The 27,432-nt window shown below is 48.7% G+C and overlaps 1 protein-coding gene across 3 annotated transcripts in view; it reads right to left on the bottom strand.

The window, feature by feature from the left end:
• Positions 1-27,432, bottom strand: part of fancd2 (FA complementation group D2) — a 146,884-nt gene that overhangs the window by 48,749 nt on the left and 70,703 nt on the right. For all 3 annotated transcript variants that reach the window (XM_072472966.1, XM_072472965.1, XM_072472967.1), the window contains exons 24-30: positions 20,421-20,536; positions 20,049-20,157; positions 18,288-18,389; positions 15,514-15,632; positions 9,838-9,978; positions 9,198-9,314; positions 6,893-7,021 (exon numbers count right to left, since the gene is read on the bottom strand). In XM_072472966.1, the coding sequence (XP_072329067.1) occupies positions 6,893-7,021; positions 9,198-9,314; positions 9,838-9,978; positions 15,514-15,632; positions 18,288-18,389; positions 20,049-20,157; positions 20,421-20,536 (833 nt within the window). The remainder of the gene's footprint in view (positions 1-6,892; positions 7,022-9,197; positions 9,315-9,837; positions 9,979-15,513; positions 15,633-18,287; positions 18,390-20,048; positions 20,158-20,420; positions 20,537-27,432) is intronic.

The raw sequence follows: 27,432 nt of genomic DNA, 5'->3' as shown, positions 1-27,432 counted from the left end.
GGCCCTTTACATCGTTCATTATCTATAAATTATGCTAGGGAGGGAAATCCTGTCCCCTGTTCTGCCGCCCCCCCCCCCCCCCCCCCCCCCCCACCCCCACCCTCCCCCTCCAGAGTTCTCAGGGTGGGTGGGGGGGTTAGGCAGGTCCATTCTCCCGGTTTGGCCAGTATGAGAGGGATCTACATCCCCTCCTGTAAATGGCCTCCCGCCCTGTTCCTTCTCTGCTCTCTGCGGGCACCTTTTCATCCAGTTGGTGTTCCCTGCTCACCCACCCCACTTCCTATCTCCCTCCCCCCCCCATTTGTTGCTGGTTGCAAACAGTCTGGAAAATGTTTGTGAACTTTTTCGACGTGTCGTGGAATCGCTCCTCAGATCCCCTCATCGAGAATTGTATTTTTTTAGTTGCAAGGTTTCGGCCCGGTCTGAGAGCCACACCGAGATCCTGGGTGGCGCTGCCGATTTCCAGCCCAGCAGAAGTCTCTGCCTGGCGATCAGTGAGGCGAAGGGCAGGGTGTCCGCCCCTTTCCCTGTCCAGAGCTCTGGATGCTCTGACACTTCGAGGCACAGATGGGCACGTCTCCATCTCGACCCCCACCACCCTGGACATGGCCTCAAAAAAGGCCGCCCAGAACTCCGAGTCTGGGGCAGGACAAGAACATATGGGTGTGGTTGGACGGGCCCCCCTGACACCGCTCAAACTTATCCTCCACCTCCGGGAGAACCTGGTCATGCGTGGCTTAGTAAGGCACGCTCTGTGCATCACCATGAGCTGCACCAGGCTTAGCCCGGTGCAAGAGGAGGTGGAGTTGGTCCTTGCAGTGCCCGATCCAGAGTCTTCACCCTATATCCATGCCCAGCTCCTCCGCTGGTCGCGTTCAGTGGGGTCCTGACCTTTTCCATCAATCGTCCATAGATGGCGCCCCATTTGTCGTCTGCTAGCCAGTCCAGCCATCCTACCATTGTGTCCAGAAACGCATGTCTGGGGGAATGTTTTGTCTCCTTGCGGATTTCACCAAGAGTTCTCCCAGGGTGGCCAGTCTAATGTCCACGTACATGTCCTTCACTCTCAGTGCCCCTCTGTCCTCCCTCCATGTCCCAAATGTGCTGTCTATCCTCTCTGGTGTGAACCTATGGCTGTGGCAGATGGGGGCCTCTTTAGACATCCCGCCAAGTTTGAAATGCCACCTGAACTGGTTCCATGATCTTGTGATTTCTAACTTGGTAAATCTGCACACTTTGCAGCAGCTTTTTCCAACCTCTGGACTTTGATACATTTTTCACCTGCATGGTTAGAAAGTGGCATCGAGTGGGTCAAGGCAGCCATTCCTCCTTGGTTCTGAAGTAGTCTTAGAACATAGTACAGTGCAGAAGGAGGCCATTCGGCCCATCAAGTCTGCACCGACCCAATTAAGCCCTCACTTCCACCCTATCCCCGTAACCCAGTAACCCCTCCTAACCTTTCTGGACACTAAGGGCAATTTAGCATGGCCAATCCACCTAACCTGCACGTCTTTGGATTGTGGGAGGAAACCGGAGCATCCGGAGGAAACCCACGCAGGCACAGGGAGAACGTTTTCTTCTTCATATCTTGATGGGTGATAATTCATGCTGGGCCCCGCTGCCAGTCTTCAGTGTCTGGATCAAGTAGTCGGGTTTTACGTGTGAGCCCAGAGACGGATTGTCAGATGGCTGTTTAACCTCGGAGACCTCATAAGCAGTCGGATCTCATTCTAAGCTAACATCCATATGCGTGTGTATTTTCAAAAATAAAAATCACCAAATGGAGGAGGACTTCAAGAGGTGGGACATGCAGCCTCTATCGCTGGCGGGCAGGGTGCAAGCAATTAAGATGATGGTCCTCCCGAGGTTCTTATTTGTATTTCAATGTCTCCCTATACTAATCACCAAGACCTTTTTTAATAAAATAGACAGGAGCATCACGAGCTTCGTGTGGGCAGGGAAAGTTCCGAGAGTAAGGAGGGGGTTCCTTCAGCATAGTAGGGACAGAGGAGGATTGGCACTACCGAACTTGGGCGATTACTATTGGGCCGCCAATGTGGCAATGATACGTAAATGGATGATGGAGGGTGAGGGAGCGGCGTGGAAAAGACTGGAGAGAAAGTCCTGTAAAGGGACGAGTTTAGAGGCGCTGGTGACGGCGCCGCTACCGATCTCACCTAAAAAGTTTACCACGAACCCGGTGGTGGCGGCAACATTGAATATCTGGGGACAGTGGAGGCGACAGAGAGGGGTGCGGGGAGCCCTGGTGGGGTCCCCAATCAGGAACAACCATAGGTTCGCCCCAGGAAGAATGGATGGAGGATTTCAGAGCTGGTACCAGTTGGGAATTAGGAGGGTGGGAGATTTATTTATAGATGGGACTTTTGCGAGCTTGGGAGCTTTGGAGGAAAAGTATAAGTTGCCCCGGGGAAATTTCTTGAGATATATGCAGGTGAGGACGTTTACTAGACAACAGGTGAGGGAATTTCCGTTGCTCCCGACACAGGGGATACAGGACAGGGTGCTTTCAGGGGTGTGGGTCGGAGAGGGCAAGGTGTCAGAGATTTACCGAGAGATGAGGGAAGAGGGGGAGGAGTCGGTGGGCGAACTAAAAGGAAAGTGGGAAGAAGAACTAGGGGAGGAGATAGAGGAGGGTATGTGGGCTGATGCCCTAAGCAGGGTAAATTCCTCTTCCTCATGCGCCAGGCTTAGCCTGATTCAATTTAAGGTGCTACATAGAGCACACATAACAGGAGCAAGATTGAGCAGGTTCTTTGGAGTGGAGGACAAATGTGGGAGGTGTGGCGGGAGCCCGGCAAACCACGCACATCTGTTTTGGGCGTGCCCGGCACTGGAAGGGTATTGGAAGGGAGTGACGGGAGTGATTTCGCAGGTGGTGTAGGCCCGGGTCAAACCAGGCTGGGGGTTAGCTCTATTTGGAGTTGCGGAAGAGCCGGGAGTGCAGGAGAAAGAGGCCGACGTTGTGGCCTTTGCGTCCCTCGTAGCCCGGCGCAGGATCCTACTCATGTGCAAGGAGGCGAAACCCCCCGGACTGGAGGCCTGGGTAAATGATATGGCGGGGTTCATTAAACTGGAGCAGATAAAGTTTGCCCTGAGAGGATCGGCTCAAGGGTTCACCAGGCGGTGGCAGCCATTTCTCGACTACCTAGGGGAACGTTAGAGGGAAGACAGATGACCAGCAGCAGCAACCCAGGGGGTGGGGGGGGGTTTAGTTTAGTTTAGGTCAAAGATAAAGGGGTTTTGTTACTTGTGTATTGTTAAAAATTTCTGTATTGTTATTGTTGCGTTTGCTTTGTAAGAGGGGAAAAATTGTTGTTTGGGAAAAAAATTTCAATAAAACATATTTAAAAAAAAAAATCACTGGAATGTAATCAAGATTGGAAATCGGTGAGGAGGAGCTGTACAGGGAGAGGAGACGACTCCAGACCGAGTTTGACCTTCTGACCACCAGAAAGGCAGAGGTACTGTGGAGGAAGGCACAGGGGAGGAGGTATGAATATGGGGAAAAGGCTAGTCGCCTGTTCGCGCACCAACTGCGAAAGAGGGCAGCAGCGAGGGAGATAGGAGGAATTAGGGATGAAAGGGGAGACACCGTGCGAAGGGCAGGAAAGATAAATGAGGTGTTTAAGACCTTTTATGAAGAACTGTATAGGTCTCAGCCCCCAGAGGGAGAGGAGGGGATGCGGCAGTTCCTGGACCAGTTGAGGTTCCCAAAAGTGGAGGAGCAGGCGGTGGCAGGCCTGGGGGGCGCCGATTGAGGTGGACGAGGTTATTAAGGGACTGGGAAGCATGCAAGCAGGGAAGGCCCCGGGGCCAGACGGGTTCCCGGTGGAATTCTACAGAAAATATGGGGACTTGTTGGCCCCGTTGTTGGCGAGGATGTTCAATGAGGCCAGGGAAGGGGGGACACTACCCCTGACAATGTCGGAGGCGACGATATCGCTAATTTTGAAGAGGGACAAAGATCCGATGCAGTGTGGGTCCTATAGACCTATTTCACTATTGAACGTGGACGCCAAACTGCTAGCAAAGGTGCTGGCATCGAGGATAGAGGACTGTGTCCCAGGGGTGGTGCACGAAGACCAGACAGGGTTCGTAAAAGGGAGACAATTGAATGTTAACATGCGACGGCTATTGGGGTGATAATGATGCCCTCAGTGGAGGGGGAGGCAGAGATAGTGGCGGCAATGGACGCAGAGAAGGCATTTGATAGGGTGGAGTGGGAGTATTTATGGGAAGTGTTAAGGAGATTTGGGTTTGGGAACGGATTTATTCGCTGGGTTAGACTACTTTATGGGGCACCAACGGCAAGCGTAGTTACAGGTCGACATAGATCGGAGTATTTCCGATTATGTAGGGGAACAAGACAGGGATGCCCGCTGTCTCCATTGTTGTTTGCGCTGGCAATTGAACCTCTGGCCATGGCGCTGAGAGACTCCAGGAAATGGAGAGGGGTGACTAGAGGGGGAGAAGAACACAGAGTCTCGTTATACGCGGATGACCTATTGCTATACGTGTCGGACCCAGCGGGGGGGATGATAGAGGTTATGCTAATCTTGAGGAGGTTCGGGGAATTTTCGGGGTATAGGTTAAATATGGGGAAGAGTGAATTATATGTGATACATCCAGGGGACCAGAGTAGAGAGATAGAAGGCTTATCGCTAAGGAAAGTGGAAAGAAACTTCCGATACTTGGGGATTCAGATCACCAGGACCTTTTTTAATAAAATAGATAGGAGCATTACGAGCTTTGTGTGGGCAGGGAAAGTTCCGAGAGTAAGGAGGGAGTTCCTGCAGCGCAGTAGGGACAGAGGAGGACTGGCACTACCGAACTTGGGAGATTATTATTGGGCCGCCAATGTGGCAATGATACGTAGATGGATGATGGAGGGTGAGGGAGCGGCGTGGAAAAGGCTGGAGAGAAGGTCCTGTAAAGGGACGAGTCTAGAGGCGCTGGTGACGGCGCCGCTACCGTTCTCACCGAAAAAGTACACCACGAACCTGGTGGTGGCGGCAACACTGAACATATGGGGACAGTGGAGGCGACAGAGAGGGGTGCGGGGAGCCCTGGTGGGGTCCCCTATCAGGAACAACCATAGGTTCGCCCCAGGAAGAATGGATGGAGGATTTCAGAGTTGGTACCAGTTGGGAATTAGGAAGGTGGGAGACTTATTCATAGATGCGACTTTTGCGAGCTTGGGAGCACTGGAGGAAAAGTATAAGTTACCCCGGGGGAATTTCTTGAGATATATGCAGGTGAGGGCGTTTACTAGACAACAGGTGAGGGAATTTCCGCGGCTCCCGACACAGGGGATACAGGACAGGGTGCTTTCAGGGGTGTGGGTCGGAGAGGGTGAGGTGTCAGAGATTTATAGAGAGATGAGGGAAGAGGGGGAGGAGTCGGTGGGCGAACTAAAAAGAAAGTGGGAAGAAGAATTAGGGGAGGAGATAGAGGAGGGTATGTGGGCTGATGCCCTAAGCAGGGTAAATTCCTCTTCCTCATGCGCCAGGCTTAGCCTGATTCAATTTAAGGTGCTGCATAGAGCACACATAACGGGGGCAAGATTGAGCAGGTTCTTTGGAGTGGAGGACAAATGTGGGAGGTGTGGTGGGAGCCCGGCAAACCATGCACATATGTTTTGGCGTGCCCGGCACTGGAAGGGTATTGGAAGGGAGTGACGGGAGTGATTTCGCTGGTGGTGAAGGCCCGGGTCAAACCAGGCTGGGGGTTAGCTCTATTTGGAGTTGCGGAAGAGCCGGGAGTGCAGGAGGCGAAAGAGGACGATGTCGTGGCCTTTGCGTCCCTCGTAGCCCGGTGCAGGATCCTACTCATGTGGAAGGAGGCGAAACCCCCCCGGACTGGAGGCCTGGGTAAACGATATGGCGGGGTTTATTAAACTGGAGCAGATAAAGTTTGCCCTGAGAGGATCGGCTCAAGGGTTCACCAGGCGGTGGCAGCCATTTCTCGACTACCTAGGGGAACGTTAGAGGGAAGACGGATGACCAGCAGCAGCAACCCAGGGGGGAGGGGGGGGGGGGGGGGGGGGGGGGGGGGGGGGGGGGGGAGGCAGTTGAGTATAGGGCAATAGAGTACGAGGTTTTGTTACTTGTATATTATTACTACTATTATTACTATTGTTAAAAAGTTTAAAAATTTCTGTTTTGTTACTGTTATCGTTTCGCTTGTTTTGTAAGCGGGAAAAATGTTGCTCAGGGAAAAAAATTTCAATAAAATATATTAAAAAAAAAGATTGGAAATCGGTCTGATCTTTCATGTGCCTAGCTGACTTGAGATCAAGTGCATGTGTTGTCACCAGGCTACAATCAGATAGCTTAGCACAGGGTAAGAAATTAATCTGAGACCTTTCGGAATGCACATTTCAGTCCGTACCATGGGTGCGCATACCCAACCCAACAATATTAGTGGAATGGAGTATTGTATCAGCTGTATTTTTAGGTGTAACTTTTAAAAAGCTCTTCCTCCCTGAAGTCCCTCCCTGTTCCCAGCCACAAATACACGTTGGTGTTCTGGCCAGAGGTTTTTATAAATAGATGCCGTCATTCATACAAGAGGAACTTATGGCATCCAACCCTTTCATTTTCCATCCTGTTCTGTGAGGCTTTGCCTTCAAAGGTCCTTTACCAAAAGATCACAAAGGAAAATCACAGAAGCAAACTCACATCTTAATAAAGGTTTCATTTAAAGGGTTTATGTGCTGAAAATATATCCTATATCTTACTGATTTGGCATAAACAACTCCTGACTTAGAAAAAAGTGGAATCCTGCCTTCAAGGCTCTTGAGTTAACAAATTTCGAAATCTCATTGCATTGCTCAGGCTAATTATATGACTTCACTGACACCAGCCTTTACCTGAAAGTAATTGTGAGCATTTTCCAAATGGTTGCACAAGGGATTGAGCAACTCTACAGCAAATTGAGCAAGTGCTTGAGGAGTCTTTTGGCGCAAATGTGAAAATCCAACATCTCTATCTCCTTGAACCTGTGTGAAGAGAAGTAAACAGGACAATGGGCTTCCAAAAATATACAAGATTTAACCCTCATTTATTCACAGTGTTCCAATCACACTGCAAACAAGATAGAGACCATACAAGCACATTGAAAGAAATAAAGGCTTGCATTTATAAAGCATCTTTAAAAACCTTAGAATGCCCCAAAGTGCTTTACAATCAATGAAGGACTTTTTCTCATGTAGGAAATATGGCAGCCAATTTATACACAAGATTTCACAAACAGCCATGTGATAATGACCGGATGATCTGTATTTTTTAGTGATTAGTTTGAGGGATAAATATTGGCTTAGTACACCAGGGAGAACTTCCTTGTTCTTCTCTGGAGTATTGCCATGGGATCTTTTATGTCCATCCAAGACAGCAAATGTCTTCTCGCATTAATGTCTCAACTGAAAGATTTTTGGACACATTCCCTCAGTACTGCACCAATCTCAACGGTGTGTTTAGGAGTACAGTGGACATTTTTATAATCCGCCCTTAACTTAAGGGAATGTATCGAGGCTTCTTTCCTGGTTGAAGAGATGTTTAGGTTTTGAATGGAGAGGTCATGAGCAAAGGCCAATTAGGTGGAGAGTTTCAAAGAATCAAGGATTAGTGACTGAAACAACTATGAACTTGATTCTACCCATCCATCGTCCTTGTGCCCGGTGCACTTCCCACTATTCCCAGAGACTGGTGGGAGAACCCCGAAACGGGGCTCGCGCCAGGCGCCAAACTGAGTGCAATGCTCCTGGCCTGTGGCACCCAACGCTATCTGGTTCATGCCATCGCTGGGCCGAGCACATTTAAATTAGTCTTTAAACACATAAATATGCTCAACTTGTTCGAAGTCAGGGTCTACTGGATTCCAGGGTTCTCCGCCTCCGCTGCCTGAGGCTGGTGCGAATCACTACTGGTTTCCATAAACTGAGACCAAACATGGGCTTGGAGGCCACTGAGATCCACGGGAGGTCATGGCAGTGCCCTGGTGTGGCCAGGGTGCCAAGGGACAGCCTGAGAGGGTGCATGGCCATGATGATGGGAGGGGAGGGGGGGTACACATGTACCTTCGGCGACCCTGGAGTGGGTTGCCGGTCCCAGATTGAGAGAGTGAGAGAACAGTGGTACCAGTGATGGCAGGGGGCCTGATGCCTGCGAGTTGGGGAGGGTCTCTGCCGGTGATTAGGAGGGGATAGGCCATAGAGGTGCCTCTAGATCAGGGCACCCATGATCTCTGAGAAGCAGGTACTGCTGGTGTCTTTAGGTCCTCACTTCAAAAAAATTCGATGTGTGGGCAAATTAAGTGAGAATTTCCCCAAGCTCGAAGAGTGTGTGGAATGTGATGGGAATCGCACTGGAACAGCCGGTGGGATTCTCATCAGTTTTCCTGCCCCTAATGACACTTAAACATTTTTTGGGAGAATTCCACCCATATCTGAGAATGTTCAGGATCCTCTTTGTTGCAATGTTACGGTTTTTCTACTTTATCCCACTTTCAAAGTTACTGTTGGTGCTAGCTATACTTTCTTCCCTGTTATTATGTAATTCCACAACTGGGAAAAGGAGGCATCATGTGCCCGGATGATTGTTATTGTCGTTTGAGTTGGCTGCATCTACTGCTGGTTTTCTGGCCTCCCCAAGATTAAGTGTCTCATTCTGACAGGAATCATCTTGCATAACAGTCATTACCGTCACTCCCTGCCTCTCCTCCCTTCAGTCCCTCAGCAACAGTTTGACCGAGATGAGGAAGTTATTGTGCAGGAAATATTAGGACGAACCGTTAATCTCTCACAGATGCATGGCATTAGGACAGCAATGTGATTTGGCACAGAGTCACCTTTAACTGTGAGCACAACACAGATTAAGTCAAATTCAAACGGTTCTTCAGTCGTAATGAAACAACAAATGAGCGATGAGAGGATTTCAGTCTTCTTCGGGTATCAAGTAAAAATAGAACAAGAAACATTTGGAAAAGATTTACAAAGCTGGGCGCAAGAGTACAGAATACTGTCTGTGTATTATAAATTGTTTACGGCTGTTATCTAGCCAAAGGTGACAGCACGTGAACTATTTCATTGTGTTTCCATATTCCAGAGAATTAACCTTAGTATTAAAAAGTCAAAATACCCGTATCATAATGTATTTCAACTGTGATGACATGCATACCTTTAAGAAGAGCATTTTATTAGTAGCAGTTGTGACCAACATGTAATCCAATTTGTGATACAGGTCTTCCAGAAGAAATACTAGTTCTGGTGATGACAGCTGCACCACCTCAGTTGCCTACAAGACAAAACAACCCTCAATATTGATACTGACCTACGAGTCGACATGAAATTAGCAGCTAATTTTGGTCAATTTAGCTCATTACTTTGCATTTTAACTCTATTAGTAATGTTACATGGCATAATTCATTATCTCAGAACTGAACTATTTGGATGTTTAAAAGTGTAATATTTTCGGGGCGGCACTGTGGCGCAGTGGTTAGCAATACGGTGCTGAGAGCCTGGGTTCGATCACGGCCCCCGGGTCACTGTCTGTATGGAGTTTGCACATTCTCCCCACAATCCAAAAATATGTAGGTTAGGTGGATTGGCCATGCTAAATAGCCCCTTAATTGGGAAAAAAATAATTGGATGCTCCAAATTTATTTAAAAAAATAAATGTAATATTTTCTTGCTGTGTAGAAGTGTTTTATTATTATACAATATAATAAAGTGGATAGAATATTTTTTTTAACTGCTTTGTGAATTTTAAGGACAGCTTTCTTGATGGCAAACAAGGTAAGGACTATCCAAACACTGACCTTGGTGTGTAGCTCAGTGTCCAACACCGATTTGGTTACCAGACCACACCGTAGGACAATAAATACATCCGTATCCAGCTCTCTAAAGTAGGCTCTGTAATTGTTCAAATTAATCAAGACCTTCCCTTCTTCAATGTTTTCCTGCAGAATACATAATTAATTGCATGAAACATCACCTGGATATTTAAAGAACACGCAGACAAACAACATTTCCGAAAAGAGAATTATGCATCTTCACTCATTAACTTTCACTCTTTTATACTGCAACCAGTGAAGACTTCAGGTAGCAGCCATGACCTGCTAGGTCACGCGAACGGCAGCTCCCGCCAGGATCGGTGTTTCGGGCCGCTAAAAGGAGCGGCGGCGGCAGTTAACAGGAGGGACCGGCGCGGGAACAGACGTGGGAGAGCCCCACCCCCCACCGGTGGATGGAGAGGATCAGAAGCGGAGCCGGCAGACGCGCGACCCCGGGGAAGAAGGTCGAGAAGGTTCGGGAGGACAAAATAGCGGCCGGAGAGGATCGGGAGGTGTGGACCCAGTGGGCCAGAGAACAGCAGGAGCTCCTGAAAAACTGCTTCATGGAGCTGAAAACGGAGATGTTGGCCTCCATGGAGAGAATTGTGGTGACCCAGGAGGCACAGGAGAAGGAGATCAAGGAGGTGAGGAGGAAGGTGGCGGAGAACGAGGACGAGGTCCTGGGCCTGGCGGTGAAAGTGGAGGCGGACGAGGCGCTCCATAAGAGATGGCAGGAGAGGCTGGATGACCTTAAGTGCAGGTCTCGGAGCCACAATCTGCGGGTCCTGGGCCTTCCTGAAGGAGCGGAGGGGGCCACAATGTTGGGGACGCTGATGGGCGCGGAGGCCTTCCCGCGGCCCTTGGAGCTGGATGGGGTGCACAGGGTTCTCGCCAGAAAGCCGAGGGTAAACGAGCCACCGAGGGCGATGGTGATACGGTTTCAGCGCTTGGCAGACCGGGAGCGAGTCCTGCGGTGGGCGAAGAAAGAGCGGAGCAGTAAGTAGGAGAATGGCGAGATCCGAATTTACCAAGACCTGGGAGCTGAGCTGGCGAGGAGGCGTGCAAGTTTTAAACGGGCGAAGGTGGTCCTCCACAGTAAAGGGGTGAAGTTTGGGCTCCTGCACCCGGCGAGACTGTGGGTAACATACCAGGACAGGCACCACTATTTTGATACCCCAGACGAGGCGTGGTTGTTCATCAGGCAGGAGGAGCTGGACCTGAACTAAGGGACTGCTGTATGGGGGTGAAATGTGCGGGTGGGGAGGGACCGAGGGGAGGACGGCGGGTAAAGCATAAGTTTATGGGCATGTCTGCCCTAGTTTGGTTGGGGGTTCTGTTGTTTGTTTTGCTTGTTTTCCAGGTGTTTTGTTCTCCAGGTGTTCGGTGCTAGGGGGTGGGAAACGCCCGAACAGGCTGTCCGGCGCACGGGGAGGTCCCAAATGGGGCAGCCGGGGGGAGAGCTGGAGGAGGGAGGCGGTGGCACGCAGCTGGCCGAAAAAGTGAGCTGGCGAGTCGGCGGGATGTGGGGGGAGGGGGGTGTTTGCACCCCCCCCCCCCAACCAGGCTGATCACGTGGAACGTGCGGGGCCTGAATGGGCCGGTCAAGCGGTCCCGCGTGTTCTCGCATTTAAAGGGGTTGAAGGCGGACATGGCCATGTTGCAAGAGACGCACTTAAAGCTCGCAGACCTGACGAGGCTAAGGAAAGGATAGGTGGGACAGGTGTTTCACTCGGGGTTCGACTCAAAGATCAGAGGAGTGGCTATTTTGGTCAGTAAACGAGTGGCGTTTGAGGCAGGGAGCATCGTGGCGGACAAGGGGGGCAGGTATAAAATGGTGAGTGGCAAGCTGCAGGGGGCCCGGGTGGTGTGAGTGAATGTATATGCCCCGAACTGGGACGATGCGGACTTTATGAGGCGCGTGTTGGGTAGGATCCCGGACTTAGAGATAAGTCACCCGATTATGGGAGGGGACTTTAATACGGTCTTGGATCCGAGCTTGGATCGTTCCAAGTCCAGAACAGGAAAGAGGCCGGCGGCGGCCAGGGCCTTGTGGGAGTTCATGGGCCAGATGGGGGGAGTGGACCCCTGGAGGTTTACGCGGCCAAGGACGAAGGAGTTTTCCTTTTTCTCCCATGTCCATAGAGTCTATTCGCGAATAGACTTCTTTGTGTTGAGTAGGGAGTTAATCCCGAGGGTGGGGGTGTAGAATACTCAGCCATTGCGGTCTCGGACCATGCCCTGCACTGGGTGGACCTGCGACTGGGGGCGGAACGGGGTCAGCGCCCTCTCTGGCGACTGGATGTGGGGCTGCTGGCGGACGAAGAGGTGTGCGGGCGGATAAGGAGGAATATTGAGAATTATGTGGGAGCGAATGACACAGGAGAGGTGACGGTGGCAGTGGTTTGGGAGGCTCTGAAGGCGGTCATTAGGGGAGAGTTAATCTCCATTAGGTCCCATAGAGAGAAGGAGAGGGCGGAAAGGGAGAGACTGGTGGGAGAGATACTCAGGGTAGGTGGGAGGTACGCGGAGGCCCCAGAGGGGGGGCTGTTGAACGAGTGCTGGAAATTACAGGCGGAGTTTGACCTGCTGTCCACGGGGAAGGCGGAGGCGCAGCTGAGGAAAGCGAAGGGGGCAGTTTATGAATATGGGGTGAAGGCAAGTAGGATGCTGGCGCATCAGCTGCGCAGGAGGGAGGCGGCCAGAGAGATTGGGGGAGTGCCGGTTAGGGAAGGCAACCTGGTGCTGAGCCCAGAGAGGGTCAGTGAAGTCTTCAGGGAGTTCTACGAAGGTTATACAAGGCGGAACCCCCCGGTGAGGGGGAAGGGATGAGGCGGTTCATGGACCTGATGAGGTTCCCAAGGGTGGAGGCAGAGCGGGTGCAGGGACTGGGGGCCCCGATTGGGTTGGAGGAGGTAGTCAGGGGGCTGACAGGCATGCAGACGGGCAAGGCCCCGGGCCCGGACGGTTTCCCCGTAGAATTTTATAAGAAGTTGTCGGAGCTGTTGAGCCCGCTCCTGATGAGAACTTTCAATGAGGCAAAGGATAAAGGGATCCTCCCTCCGACAATGTCGCAGGCATCGATCTCGCTTACCCTGAAGAAGGAGAAGGATCCGCTTCAGTGTGGGTCCTACAGGCCGATATCGCTCCTGAACATGGATTTTGGGGAGGGATTTATAGAATGGGTCAAGCTGCTGTATCAGGCCCCTGTAGCGAGTGTGTCCACAAACCGGCTAAGTTCGGAATAGTTCAGGCTGCATCGGGGGACAAGACAGGGGTGTCCCCTGTCCCCGTTGCTGTTTGCCCTGGCAATCGAGCCGTTGGCCATTGCACTCAGGACTTCGGGGGATTGGAGGGGACTGGTGCGCGGAGGGGAGAACCATCGGGTCTCCCTCTACGCGGATGACCTGCTGTTGTATATTTCGGACCCGTTAGAGGGGATGGGGGAGGTCATGCGGATCCTGGGGGACTTCGGGAGGTTCTCGGGGTATAAGTTGAACGTGGGGAAGAGTGAGCTGTTCGTGGTCCACGGTAGGGGCCAGGAGGAGAGACTGAGGGAGCTCCTGCTCAGGATAGTGGAGAGGAGCTTTCGGTACTTGGGGATACAAGTGGCCAGGAACTGGGATGTCCTGCACAGGCTCAACTTAACCCGGCTAGTGGAGCAGATGGAGGGAGAGTTTAAAGGGTGGGATATGCTACCGCTCTCCTTGGCAGGACGGGTGCAGACTGTGAAGATGACGGTTCTCCCCAGGTTCCTCTTCCGTGTTTCAGTGCCTCCCCATTTTCATCCCCAAGTTCTTTTTCAGCGCGATACACCACTAGTCCGGTGGTGACGGCGGCACTGAGGATCTGGGGTCAGTGGAGGAGACACAGGGGAGAGGAGGGGGCCTCGGTGTGGACCCCGATACGGAATAACCACAGATTTGCTCCGGGTAGGTTGGATGGGGGATACCAAGGCTGGTATAGGGCAGGTATTAGGAGGATGGGTGACATGTTTATAGATGGGACTTTCCCTAGCATGCAGGCGCTGGAGGAGAGGTTAAGCCTACCCCCAGGGAATGCGTTCAGGTACCTCCAGGTTCGGGACTTTCTTAGAAAACAGGTTGGGCATTTCCGCTGCTGCCCCCGCGTAGGATCCAGGACAGGGTGGTGTCTGGCATCTGGGTAGGGGAGGAGAAGGTGTTGGACATTTATCAGGAGCTGCAGGAGGTGGAGGAAGCCTCAGTGGAGGAGTTGAAGAGCAAGTGGGAGGAGGAGTTGGGTGAGGAGCTAGATGAGGGCCTGTGGGCCGACGCCCTGGGCAGGGTGAACTCCTCCTCATCATGTGCCAGTTTAATTCAGTTTAAGGTGGTGCATCGGGCGCATATAACGGCGGCAAGAATGAGTAAGTTTTTTGGGGTGGAGGACAGGTGCCCGAGATGTGCAGCGAGTCCGGCGAACCATGCCCATATGTTTTGGGCACGCCCGGCACTTAAACAATTCTGGCAGGGGTTTGCGAGGGTGATGTCTAGGACTTTGGACACTCGGGCGAGTCCAACAGTAGCGATATTTGGGTTGTCGGATGATCCGGGAGTGCAGGAAGCGAAAGAGGCCGAGGTACTGGCCCTTGCCTCCCTGGTAGCCCGGAGAGGGATCTTGCTAATGTGGAGGGACTCAAAACCCCCGGGTGTGGAGACCTGGGTTAGCAATATGGCGGGGTTCCTCAGCCTGGAGCCAATAAAGTTTGCCTTGAGAGGGTCCATGATGGGGTTCTCCCGGCGGTGGCAAACTTTCGTTGACTTTCTAGGGGAGCAGTAAGTGTCAGCAGCAGCAGCATCCTGGGGGGGGGGGGGGTTCAGATGGGGGTACTGTTGATATAATGTGAGTTGGGCATGGAGACAAAACCCATCTTGTTGTTTAAAAAAAAAGGAAAAACTTTTCTGTTGTGTAAGTAGTTTCACTGTAAGCTTTGGGATATGTTGATTGTTGTTTTTTATTATCTGAATTTCTATTTTTGTTATGTAAAAACACTGTGTAAAACATTCATAAAACATTTATTAAAAAAAAAATATTGCAACCAGTGTGGACGTCAATGACACCAAATGCATTTGCCATCAACATCCACTAAGTTAACTAGCCGAGAAAGTCACTCTTACCCTGACCTAAGAGCGAATTATTTTTTTTCCAATTAAAGGGCAATTTAGCGTGGCCAATCCACCTAACCTGCACATCTTTGGGTTGTGTGGGTGAGACCCACGCAGACACGGGGAGAATGTGCAAATTCCATACGGACAGTGACCCAGAGACGGGATCGGACCAGGGTCCTCAGCGCCGCAGGCAGCAGTGCTAACCACTGCGCCACCGTGCCGTCCTCTAAGAGCGAATATAACAATCTGTAACAATGGTATTTTTTTTAAAGGAAAAATTTGAAGAAGGTGCACTGATTTTGTGAGGACAAGCACTGAATGAACAATACTTCACACCGTGGGATATTGGAGCAAAGATTTATATCTGCAGATCCTCCACCTGCTAATCTGCCCATCTGTGAAGAGATGCTGAGTGAAACACACATTATGGCAACAGGAAAAATGAGATAAACAGAAAAAAGGAGAATGAGTCATTGCTTCAAAAGAGAGCACCAATGAAGCCCAAAGCCGAACACCTGCCTGTCATTGTTAACTGTACCTTCCCTTGTGTATTCTCAGATTGCACTTGAGTTTCTTCTGCAGGATCTTCAGTCTGAGAGCTGTCTGTAGAGGAATTCTTGTTATCCTCAGACTTCTGCTTCTTCTTACTTTTTTGATCTTGAAAGAAAAGAAACAAAACATTAAAACTAGAAATTTCGCTCTCAGGTTGGCTCTGCAAATCCGATCCGTGGGAAAGTGCCCTGGAAGTTGGGATTTTCAATCTCCACGAGGTTCTCTGGGAGTTGGACTGGGCGACCCCAGAATGAACGCGAAGGTTGCAGAGTGTGAAGGTGGGCTGAGTGGAATGTCTGCTTCAGTGCACCGGCAGTTTGTCAAAGATTTATTGCAAAGCAGTAAAACAAAAACGGCCCTCAAGCCCTCACCTCTCACACCTGTTCAACCCCCACACAATTTCCACACCTCATCCATGCCAGCTTGTGTCCCTCCATCTGACCCCAGGGCCCGTTATAGCCCCTATGCCAACTTAATGCTAACTCATGTCCCACCACCCTTTGCCCTTAAATCTACCATGCAAACTCACCCAGTATCCACCATGGGCAAACCTCAGGAGCCATGCAGAGATTAAATAAAGTTCCAAGTGTCTACTGCCAAATTTATTTTCAAAACATTCATAAAATCCATTCACTACAATTACATTCCTTCAACTACATAATCCCGTATTAGAACAAACATTTCATTCAAGTGCTTAATCCCTTATAGAAACAAGCATTGAAATTTACAGTCCCACTTCAAAGAGTCCATACCCACTTGGGCCTGTCAATCAAATCTTGAAATGGAAATTGAAAGCACTCCATTGGAATAATGGAAGGATGTGAAATCAGCCATGCAGCTCAAATCCAGTAATGATAGTCCCCCAGGGTTATATCAACAATCACAGTGCAATAACAAGCAATGATTTTTTAAACACAGTTTTGACAGTTATTCTGGACAGTTACACTTGACAGTCCCTTAACTGTTCTAATGAGTTAATGCATTTTTTTACATACATTCATGTCTACCTTTTGTAATCCCAAAGGGCACCTGGCCTCCCAAAAATGTCCCAGCACACTATCTGAAGGGGTACACTATCTCCCAAAAGGGTACCCGACCTTTCCAAATTACTCTGAAGAGTTTCGATCTGCTTTTACCAGGTCTAATCATGGTCACCAAAATCAGACACGAGTGGAGGCAGCTGTTGGATTATATGGGGAATATAGAACATACAGTACAGAAGGAGACCATTCGGCCCATCAAGTCTGCACCGACCCACTTAAGCACTCACTCAACAACCCCTCCTAACCTTTTTGGTCACTAAGGGCAATTTATCATGGCCAATCCACCTAACCTGCACATCTTTGGGCTGCGGGAGGAAACCGGAACACCCAGAGGAAATCCACGCGGATTGGCAGACTCGTGCAGACTCCGCACAGACAGTGACCCAGCGGGGAATCGAACCTGGGACCTTGGCGCTGTGAAGCCACAGTGTTAACCACTTGTGCTACCGTGCTGCCCATGAGTTGTCTCATTGAATCTCACGAAACATGACCTGCTCCATGAAAATGGTAGGTACTGTGTTTGGGGGTGAACTTCTAGTTTTATGCCTCTTCCACCATTTTTACACTGAGAGAGATTCTGTCATTGTGAAAATCCAGGATAACTTCCACCAGCCCTGAATTTATTGATATTAGATCCTTATACCCAGGAGTCTTATTGGTACTTTGTTTTTTGTTAATTTCCTCCCTCTTACTCTACTGAAGACATTCACTAAAGTTCCAAGGATACCAGAAACCTACTGGTAGGTTTAGGGCGTCACGGTGGCACAGTGGTTAACACTGCTGTCTCAGTGACAGGGACCCAGGTTCAATTGACCAACCGTGACCAGCCTAGGGTCACTGTTTGTGTGGAGTTTGCACTTTCTCCCTGTGTCTGCGTGTGTTTCCTCTGGGTGCTCCAGTTTCCTGCTACAGTGCAAAGATGTGCAGGTTAGGTGGATTGGCAATGATAAACATTGCCCCTTCGTGTCCATGGATGTGATTAGATGGGATTACGGTGTTACGGGGATAAGGCAGGGGAGTCCGGTAGGGTGTTCTTTCAGAGGGTCGGTGCAGATGGGCCGAATGGGCCTCCTTTTGCATTGTAGGAATTCTATGGTACCCTGGTCAAATGGCCATTGCTTATCTGTAAGCCAAGGTAACAAGCACTGGCAGGCCATTCAGCTGAAATGGGGAGTCACGGCAGGATCTGGTCATTTACCAAACAACATCCACATTATTTTCCACAATAATCATTGAATTGCAGTCAGCAGCAGGAAACCTGTCAAACATTCCTCTTTCGTGCCACCTTGGCTGAAATAGTTTAACTCACTGTAGCCTGTGACTGAAGCTTCAGAACCTGCTGCTATGTTAAGCTCAGCTGTTCATTGGTTAGACTAGCTGGCCTAGCAAGGAAACATGCTTTTTATTTTAAATTAAGTAGATATTTCAGAACTAATCCAAAGCCTTGGTTATCCCCTCCCTCTCAGAACATTATTGGAGGGAAAGGAGGAACATGGAGACCACATCACTGGAGTTGGTAAAGTGCTACTGCCTGAACCCTGGGACCAAACCATGAATTACCAGCTTGGTCACAGATGCTTTATGATTCGAAACAAAAAAATTGCAATCAGTAAGGGAGGTCTTGTTGCATTGGCTCTCAAAGAACTTTCTGTTTAATCCCATTTCCCTGCCCATTCCGCAAACTATTAGAATCTATTTTCCCCCAAGCCTTGGTCACCTTTCTTTCCTTTTTTAGCTGGTGCTGCAGGAGCTGTGGTCAGAGGAGCTTCAGTGATCTCCACATCAAAGTTTGCCAGCGGCGGAACATATCCAGGTGTTGCTGAGACATTAAAGGGAATGACAGCAGGTTAGAACCTTCAAATTTAAGATTAAAGACAATAGCAGCATTCCGGGCAGCCAAATAAAAAAATAAGTAATAGCAGTAACAGAAAACAAGTTTCTGCCTGTACCATTTCAGACTAACCTTGGAGAAAGTGTTCTAAAATACACAGCTGGTGTCCTGTTCAAACATCTGGCTGCATCACAGCCTGGTAGGGCAACTGCTCGGCCCAAGACCGTAAGAAACTACAGAGAGTTGTGAACACAGCCCAGTCCATCATCACTCTAACCCGCCTCTCATCCACTGACTCTGTCTACACCTCCCGTTGCCTTGGGAAAGCGGGCAGCATAATCAAAGACCCCTCCCACCTAGGTTATTCTCTCTTCCAACCTCTTCCATCGGGCAGAAGATACAAAAGTCTGAGCACGCGCACTAACAGATTCAAAAACCGCTTCTTCTCCGCTGTTGCCGGACTCCCGAATGACCCCCTTATGGATTGAACTGATCTCCCCATGCATCTTCTCTACTGAGTAGCACTACTCTCCAAATGCTTCAACCGATGTCTATGTACTTACATTGTGTATTTATCATATGTTCTATGAAACGATCTGCCTGCAAAACAATACTTTTCATTGTACCTCGGTACACATGGCAATAAACCTAAATCTAAACCAGCAAAAAGAGGCTTTCATTCCAAGCTTCACAAATGTTCCAGATTTAATTCACTTCACATCGGCCACTCTGGGGCCGATTTTAATTTCCATTGCCTTTTTATTGGCTATTGGAATGCAAAGTTCAAAAATCAGCATCCTGTTACTGCCATCACACCTTTGGTCCCTTCAGACAGGTGGTCAAGGCTCCAGCTGAAATCAGGCAGGAGTCTCAGTGCAAACGGAGGAAAGTCATGTTCCTCAAAATCCATGCAAATATTTAAGCACCAATGGGCAAAATGTGTGCTGGCATGCGATGTAGAGTAGCCTAACATAAGGTTCCATTAAAGAGACTGCTGAATAAAGGGGACAGGTAGTTTTTTAAAAAATCATTGCGGAGTCAATAGGAGCTAAATTGCCGACGCTCTGTGGTCTGTGCCCCAAGACCCTAACCCACCTTCAACTTAACTTGCTTGGCTCATCTCTGCTTCCAGATTTCCTATTCCTCTCCTCTCCCCAGTTGATAACTGGCAACTCACCACACCTATAGTACCAAGGTCCAACAGAAAATAAATATTTTGGCCCTCCAGCTGCTTTCATTAACCATGCTCCCAACCTGCGTCTTATGCAATAAAATCAGAATCAACCCTGCTGTGCTCAATATGGAAATAGCCAACACTAAATTGGCAATTTTGGTTTGAGATCACATGGCATGCTGAAGTTCAGCTGGTGGAACCAGAACAATGACCATGTCTCACCTGAAATGCGACACTGTGACATCAAAAGGAGAAAGCAGTAAAAAAATCTAGATTGCTAACCTATTCCTAGCAAGTCAATTATAAATGTGGCTTTCCAGCCACTGTATAAATACACATCTTCACCACACAGATTCACCCAGAAAACATCTCAACAGTACAAAAACATGTCTATAATAAAATGTACACACGACAGTGCATGCAGGTAAAATGGCCAATCATGCAGAGACACAAGAGCATAAACTATACCAAACCTGCTAGGCACTTCTCCAATAGAACCTGCAAATGTGTAATGTTCTGCAACCGGAGAAGCACCTTTCCCTTCATCTCAGTATCCTGCTGCTTACAGAATGCATTTACCACCTGAAAAGTAAACAGAAAAATAAATCACAAGGGTTAAAAACACCACAACTAGAACCATCATCCTGTGCACCTAGCTGGTCAGCCACACTGGACTGCAGTGTGCACACATCCTGCCGACTTAAGACTTTGTAATTGAAGGACTCTGATTTGCAATCAATTCTGTGCATGGCTATCACAGTTTTTCCAAAGAGTTAAACAAGTTTTTTAATTCACCATGGACTGACACCAGACCAGCTCACTCATTAAGTTTCTTGTTTTGTTACCTCTCTGAACCAATTGAGGGTGTGAAACAGCAGCGAGCATAAAAGTTCCTGCTCCTGTTTGGATAGCGACGCTATCTTCTCCACCAGCTCCAAGTTGGTCATGTAAAGTGGACAACCTGCAATAAAGATAGCTGAGTAAAGTCAGAGTCCCAACAATCATGGTGCATGCATTGATCTGTCATCCAGAATAAATACCAGTTCACTTTTTCAAACATACAGCAAGATTCACTTATGTATTGTGCTTTATGACATTCTAAAAATGATTAATCTTTTATGATTTGCTCTATAATCAGAGCAGCGACTATGCGATTCATATGTAGAACATAGAACATAGAACGATACAGCGCAGTACAGGCCCTTCGGCCCACGATGTTGCACCGACATGGGAAGTCAAAAAACAAAAGCCATCTAACCTACACTATGCCATTATCATCCATATGCTTATCCAATAAACTTTTAAATGCCCTCAACGTTGGCGAGTTCACTACTGTTGCAGGTAGGGCATTCCACGGCCTCACCACTCTTTGCGTAAAGAATGTATTTTCTATCAAGTGTGCCATTCGTGTTACTGTGTGTTATTACACAATACTTGTTACTCCATATAATCTGCCATAAAGTACATTGTTACACACATTAAGATGCAAGACCAGATTCCTGGTCTTAATCACTGCATGGCAATCGCTGTTTGAAGGAATCAGGCTTTGTGCAAGGACAGGATTAATGTTTCGCCCTTCTGGGGCGGCACGGTAGCATTAGTTAGCACTGTTGCTTCACAGCGCCAGGGACCCGGGTTCGATTCCCGGCTTGGGTCACTATCTGTGCGGAATCGGCACGTTCTCCCCGTGTCTGCGTGGGTTTCCTCCGGGCGCTCGGGTTTCCTCCCACAGTCCAAAGATGTGGTTAGGGTGGATTGGCCGTGCAAAATTGTCCCATAGTGTCCAAAGATTGGGTGGGGTTGCTGAGTTACGAGGATAGGGAGGAGGTGTGGGCTTAGGTAGAGTGCTCTTTCAGGGGCCGGTGTAGAATCGATGGGCCGAATGACCTCCTTCAGCACTATAAATTCAATGATTCTAACAAATATGAATTTGTAACTCAAACACCACAATTTGTACTAGGGTCTGCAGCATCTCTCGATCACAGGTGGTTTATGAGCATTGGTTAATGAATGTACAATGTAACTAAACAAATATATCACACTGTGATTATGTTTCTTGTGACAAAATATGGTTCCGAGCAGAAACGGAGATAAAAGTCCCAACAGAGCATAACTGAATCAGAAGACAGTACTGATCAGAAGGAGGCCATTCAGCCCATCTGTGCCAGAAGTTTCCTCTTCGGAAAACCCAAGGCTATTTTGGTGCAAGCTTAATGGCCAACCTGCTCCTGTTTGAGTGGTTTTACTTAGAGCAGCTACCCCACACTCATCTTAGAAATAGAAAGTGCACAAAAACTCAAAGTGCTTTTTCAGTACATGTTTGAAGAAGCTCAGAGGAACCCAACACTACCACAAGACTGATGATTATTTTTAAAGAACTTTCATGATGATGCATCAGGTAAAGACAGTGTACAGCTGCATGGTACAAACCCCACCCCAGACACAATCGCCTTATTAGGTCAGCTGATGTCTCCTGGTGGTAGAAAAGCAAAAGTAGCTTGGGTTCCTGCTGCTGGGTTTAAATTAAGCAGTGCTCCAGCTATCACTCGACATGGGGGAATAGCACAGGAAGGTGCAGCTGAGGTAGACGATCAGCCACAATCTAACTGAAGGGTGGAGCATGCACGATGGACTGAATGGCCGTCTCCTGCTCGTATGTTCCTAAGCCTAAAATGCCTGCTTGCAACCGGAAGATCAGTAGGCAGCACAATTGGCTTCAGGAACGCTGGGCTACGGAGAGGGTGGAAAAAAAACCAACCGATGCCTGCTTCCGGTCTCTGACCCAATGAGTTGCTGGAAGAGATGGTTGAAGAAATGGCAAATAATGAGGCACGAGGACAGAGCCGGCACACAGGATTAGGACGAAAACAAAAAGCAGAATAACTGCGGATGCTGAAAATCTGAAGTAAATACAGAAAATGCCGGAAAACACTCAGCAGGTCAGACAACATCTTCGAAAAGGGAAACAGAGTCAACATCTCAGTTCGTTGACCGTTTATCTGAACAGGCATCAGCCTGAAACGCTAACTCGGTGCTTCTCTCCGCAGGTGCTGCCTGATCTGCTGACTGTTTCCAACATCTTCTGTTGTAATTGAGGATCTGAAATACCGTTCAGGTGGAGGATAAACAGCACTACGACCAGGTTGGGCAGAATGGCCTAATTCTAATTTTGATGTAGATTTTACGAACCTTGGCCAGATGCCCAAGTTGTTAGTTAATGAGATCCGGTTTGCAAACCAATGACATTTAGTTTGAAGTAGACATAGTTTGAAATTCAATGCGCTTGCGAATAGAATAAAGCCACAAGATTCCACGGGTTTAGAACAAACAAAAACAAACTTTGGATCAGAAAGATAAAGCAATTTACAATGTTTACCTCACACTCTAACATTCAGGGTCAATATGAGATACATATGACTTAACAGCCAAACTGCGGTCGAACACACCACATCGCATCATGAATGCCAAAAGCGACCAAAACAGATTCCACAGAGTCAATTGGTTCTAAAGTCAATTGACACCAATAAAGATTATTATTAAGCTATTTCACTGAAACTCTGCCTTTCTTATGAGGGATTCCAATCTTCACCTTCAAGGATCTCGCCTCGGAAGTCTCGTCAAAAGTTGCTCCAACAATGGTCCACCTTGCAAGGTTTCAATCTCACCGTCCAAGATTCCACTCCCCTGGGTTTCCGAGTACTCTCAAACATCAACTTATGAGCACAATTTAAGCTCTTCTGTCGCGACAAGCAGAACACTACTGCTCCAAAGGGATACCTTTGCCCCAAAGGCCTGCCGCATGGAGTTACCAATGTTTGGTTGCCTTCTAGGATCTTCAAGCCTTCTTCTGAGCCCTCTTCGATCACCAGAGCTTCTCCCAAGCCCACTTCACTTCAGTCTGCTCCTTGCAGGCATTTCTCTAATTCTGAGTCTGTTTCTCTGCTCCTCTCTTTCTCGTAACTTAACTGGGATCAGTTTCCATCCCCTATCTTGGACTTCTTTTTGGGACCTCGCTCGGTTCCCTACATGGGACACTAGTCTTCCATAGCACTGCACTCCCAAGTCAACTAACCTAGACTTTTGCACCATTTCTCTTCTGCACAAGCGCACTGGGCCAGTCCTCGGTGCAAAGAACTTGACGATGCAGCTCTGCACATGCGGAGAAACTCTGAAGACTGATGGGACTTGAGTTCTCAGCCTCCAAGTTTGGATTTTGTCACAAATTCCATGGAATAAGATTGGATCATTGATACTCAATGTCCGCAATCACATGAAGGTTGGTCACTTGGAAGAGATTCTGAACAATTGAATACTATTCACAGCACAGAAACAAGACATTCAAACTCACAGATTCATGCAAGAGTTCATACTCCCCAAGAACCCCCTCCCATTCATCTTCATCTAACATCATAACCTTCTATTTTTCTCCTGCCTGTTTACCTAGCATCTCCTCAAATGTAACTGGCGCGATTCTCCGAGGCCGCGCCGGTTGGGAGAATCGCCGGCCTGGCCATTATATCGCGCGATGCCGGTCCGACGCCGTCCCGCCATTCTCCCAACCGGCGAGTTCTGCCCCGTGCCAGCCGGAGAATCGCCCGAGACACTCACAACGGCGATTCTCCGGTACCCCCGCTATTCTCCGGCCCAGATGGGCCGAGCGGCTGCTCCGACACGACAGGTTCCTGCCGGCGCCGTCCACACCTGGTCGCTGCCAGCGGGAACTGTGCGGGAACGCTGGGGGTGGGGTTTCACTTCACCGGGGGGGGGGGCCTCCGATGGGGTCTGGCCCGCAATTGGGGCCCACCGATCGGCGGGCCGACCTCTCTAAAGGGGGACCTCCTTTCCTCCGCCACCCCGCAAGATCCATCTGCCATCTTCTTGCGGGGCGGCCTCGGGGAGGACGGCAACCGCGCATGTGCGGGTTGGCGCTGGCGTAAAATACACGGCCCCGCTCCTAGCCCCCCGGGGTCGTGAGAATAGGGGGCTGGGAGCGGGCTCAGACTTCGGAGTGAAACACTCCGGTTTTGACTCCGCCGTCGGGACTTTGTCAACTCTCGGAATTTATGCGTCAACCTGGCCTCTAAGACAGAACTCTCATTTCCAAGTCAAAAAGATTATGGGTTACAGTCCCACTGCAGAAACAGGAGTGTGCAGTTCTGACAGCGTTCTGCGTAGTTTGAGGTACACTCTTTCAGATGAGGTATTACATCGAGGTCCTAACTCTCAGGAGGATGTGAAAGATCCCATGACACTATTTTGAAGGGAAACACGGGTAGTCTTTGCAGTATCTTAGCCGATATTTAACCCTCAATCAACATTATCAAAACAGATTATTGAGTCATTGTTTCATTGCTGTTTGTGGAAGCTTGCTGTGTGCAAATTGGTCACCACATTACCTACTCTACAACAATGGCTAAATTTCAAATGTGCTTAATTGGCTATAAAACACCTCGGGGCTTCCTGCGATTACGCAAGGCTTTATACAAGTTTTAAAAAAAATTTAGAGTACCCTATTCATTTTTTCCAATTAACGGACAATTTAGCGTGGCCAATCCACCTCCCCTGCACATCTTTAGGTTGTGAGGACGAAACCCACGCAAACACGGGGAAAATGTGCAAACTCCACACGGACAGTGACCCAGAGCCGGGACCGAACCTGGGACCTCGGCGCCATGAGGCAGCAGGGCTAATCCACTGTGCCACCGTGCTCTGAAGAAAGATTAATGAGGGATCTTGTGGTAAATGGTCCTCTGTGGGGTAGTGACCACAATATGATAGAATTCTAGATATAGTTTCAGAGTGAACGCCATCGGTCCATAACCAGTGTCTTCAACTTAAATAAGGGCAATTATAATGGTATGAGGGAGGATATGTCTACGGTGAACTGGGTAAACAAGCTAAGATACGTCAGTAGATGAGCATTGGCAGATATTCAAACAGCTGATCCGTAATGCTCAGCAGGAGTTTATCCCAATCAAAAAGAGAGATTCCACGAGAAAATGCAAAATCCAAGGTTAACAAAGGAGGTCAATGGTAATGTGAAATTGAAAAATAGGATGGACAAAGTGGAAAGTTATGGTGGTAGACCAGAGGATTGGGAAGTTTTTAGGGTAAGGCGGCAAAAGGCTAAAAAGTTCAGAAAAAGGGAGAAAATGAATTTTGAGAGAAAATTTGCATGCAGTATAAAAACAAACATTAAGAGTTTCTGTGGATATATAAATGGGAATCGGGCCGCTGCAGCAAATGTGGGACCTCTACTGAACAAGGCTGGTGATCTGCTAAATACATTTTTTGCATCAGTCTTCGCTGTGGAAGACATTGCAAATGTCCACAAGATATTTGTGCAGTATGGTAGCACAAGTGGATAGCACTGTGGCTTCACAGCGGCAGGGTCCCAGGTTCGATTCCCCGCTGGGTCACTGCCTGTGCGGATTCTGCACGTTCTCCCCGTGTCTGCGTGGGTTTCCTCTGGATGCTGCAGTTTCCTCCCACTGTCCAGAAGACGAGCAGGTTCGGTGGATTGGCCATGCTAAATTGCCCTTAGTGACCAAAAAGGTTAGGAGGGGTTATTGGCTTATGGGGATAGGGTGGAAGTGAGGGCTTAAGTGTGTCGGTGCAGGCTCGATGGGCCAAATGGCCTCCTTCTGCACTGTATGTTCTATATCAGATGGGCCGATTTCAAACAACATGGTAGAACTTATAATAATTCCAATCACAAAGAACAGAGTATTTGAGAAACTCAAGGGGCTAAAGGCAGACAAGACGCCAGGACCCGATGAACTGCTGACTAGGGGTTTAATGGAAGTGGTTGCCTAGATAGCGGACTCATTGGTTGAAATTTTCTGTAACTCGCTAAATTCCGGGAGGGTAACAAAAGATTGGAAAACAGCCAATGTGACTCCCTTGTCAAAAAGGGAGAAAGACAGAAGGGCAGGGATCTTTAGACCAATTAGTTTGGTATCTATTAATGGAAAGATGCTGGAGTCGATAATCAAAGAGGAAAGAGCTAATCATTTAGGAAAGCTGAATATAATCAAACCTAGTCAACCATGGTAAGTCATGTTTGACAAATTTACTCAAACGCTCTGAGGGTGTAATAGGGAGAGTAGATAGAGCGGAACATGTAGATGTAATATATTTAGATTTCCAAAAGGCATTTGACAAGGTGCCGCATAAGAGGCTGGTGCATGAAGTAAAATTTAGGCCATGGTGTTGGAGGAAGTGTGTTCGCATGGGTTGAAAACTGGCTGTCACATAGAAAATAGAGAGTTGGAATAAATGGCTCCTTTTCAGAGTGGAAAGATGTTAACATAAAGTTGCCATAGTCCCAGATGACCATAGGCCTTTGAGGGGAGGAGCTGACTGGTGGTGATTCAACCTGAAGATCACCACACCTCAGGAGGGGAAAGATTGAGAAGGCGGGCCTCAGCTGGTACAGGAATTGAACCCGCATTGCGAGCCTCGTTCTGCATCACAAAACCAGCTGTCTAGCCAACTGAGCTAAATTTAAATATTTTAAATCAGCACTACAATGCTGCAGTAATAGGTTTTGCCACTAGAGAACCCTCTTGAGCCACACTGAAATTCTGTCAAGTTTCACATCAGATGACCTTTCTTCACAAATATTTTGAAGTAACCAGGAAAGAAAGGAATACTGTCAAACAGGTGCTTGAACACAATTTGTGCTGGACAGGAAACGGGATCTTAATGGAGGGAAAGAGAACTTTTCTTTCCCCCCTCTAGGCAGTACTCAATCCCCTCCTGGCTTATATTTTGCACATGCCTATCACCCCTGAGGCTTCACCTTACTTTACCCCTCATTCTGGTCCTGCATTGTGGAATTCTCTATCCAGTTTC

Source organism: Scyliorhinus torazame, chromosome 13, assembly GCF_047496885.1.
Source record: "Scyliorhinus torazame isolate Kashiwa2021f chromosome 13, sScyTor2.1, whole genome shotgun sequence".
Taxonomy (NCBI): Eukaryota; Metazoa; Chordata; class Chondrichthyes; order Carcharhiniformes; family Scyliorhinidae; genus Scyliorhinus; species Scyliorhinus torazame.
Note: the sequence above shows the minus strand (reverse complement) of the source record. Positions and strands in the feature narration are given on the sequence as shown.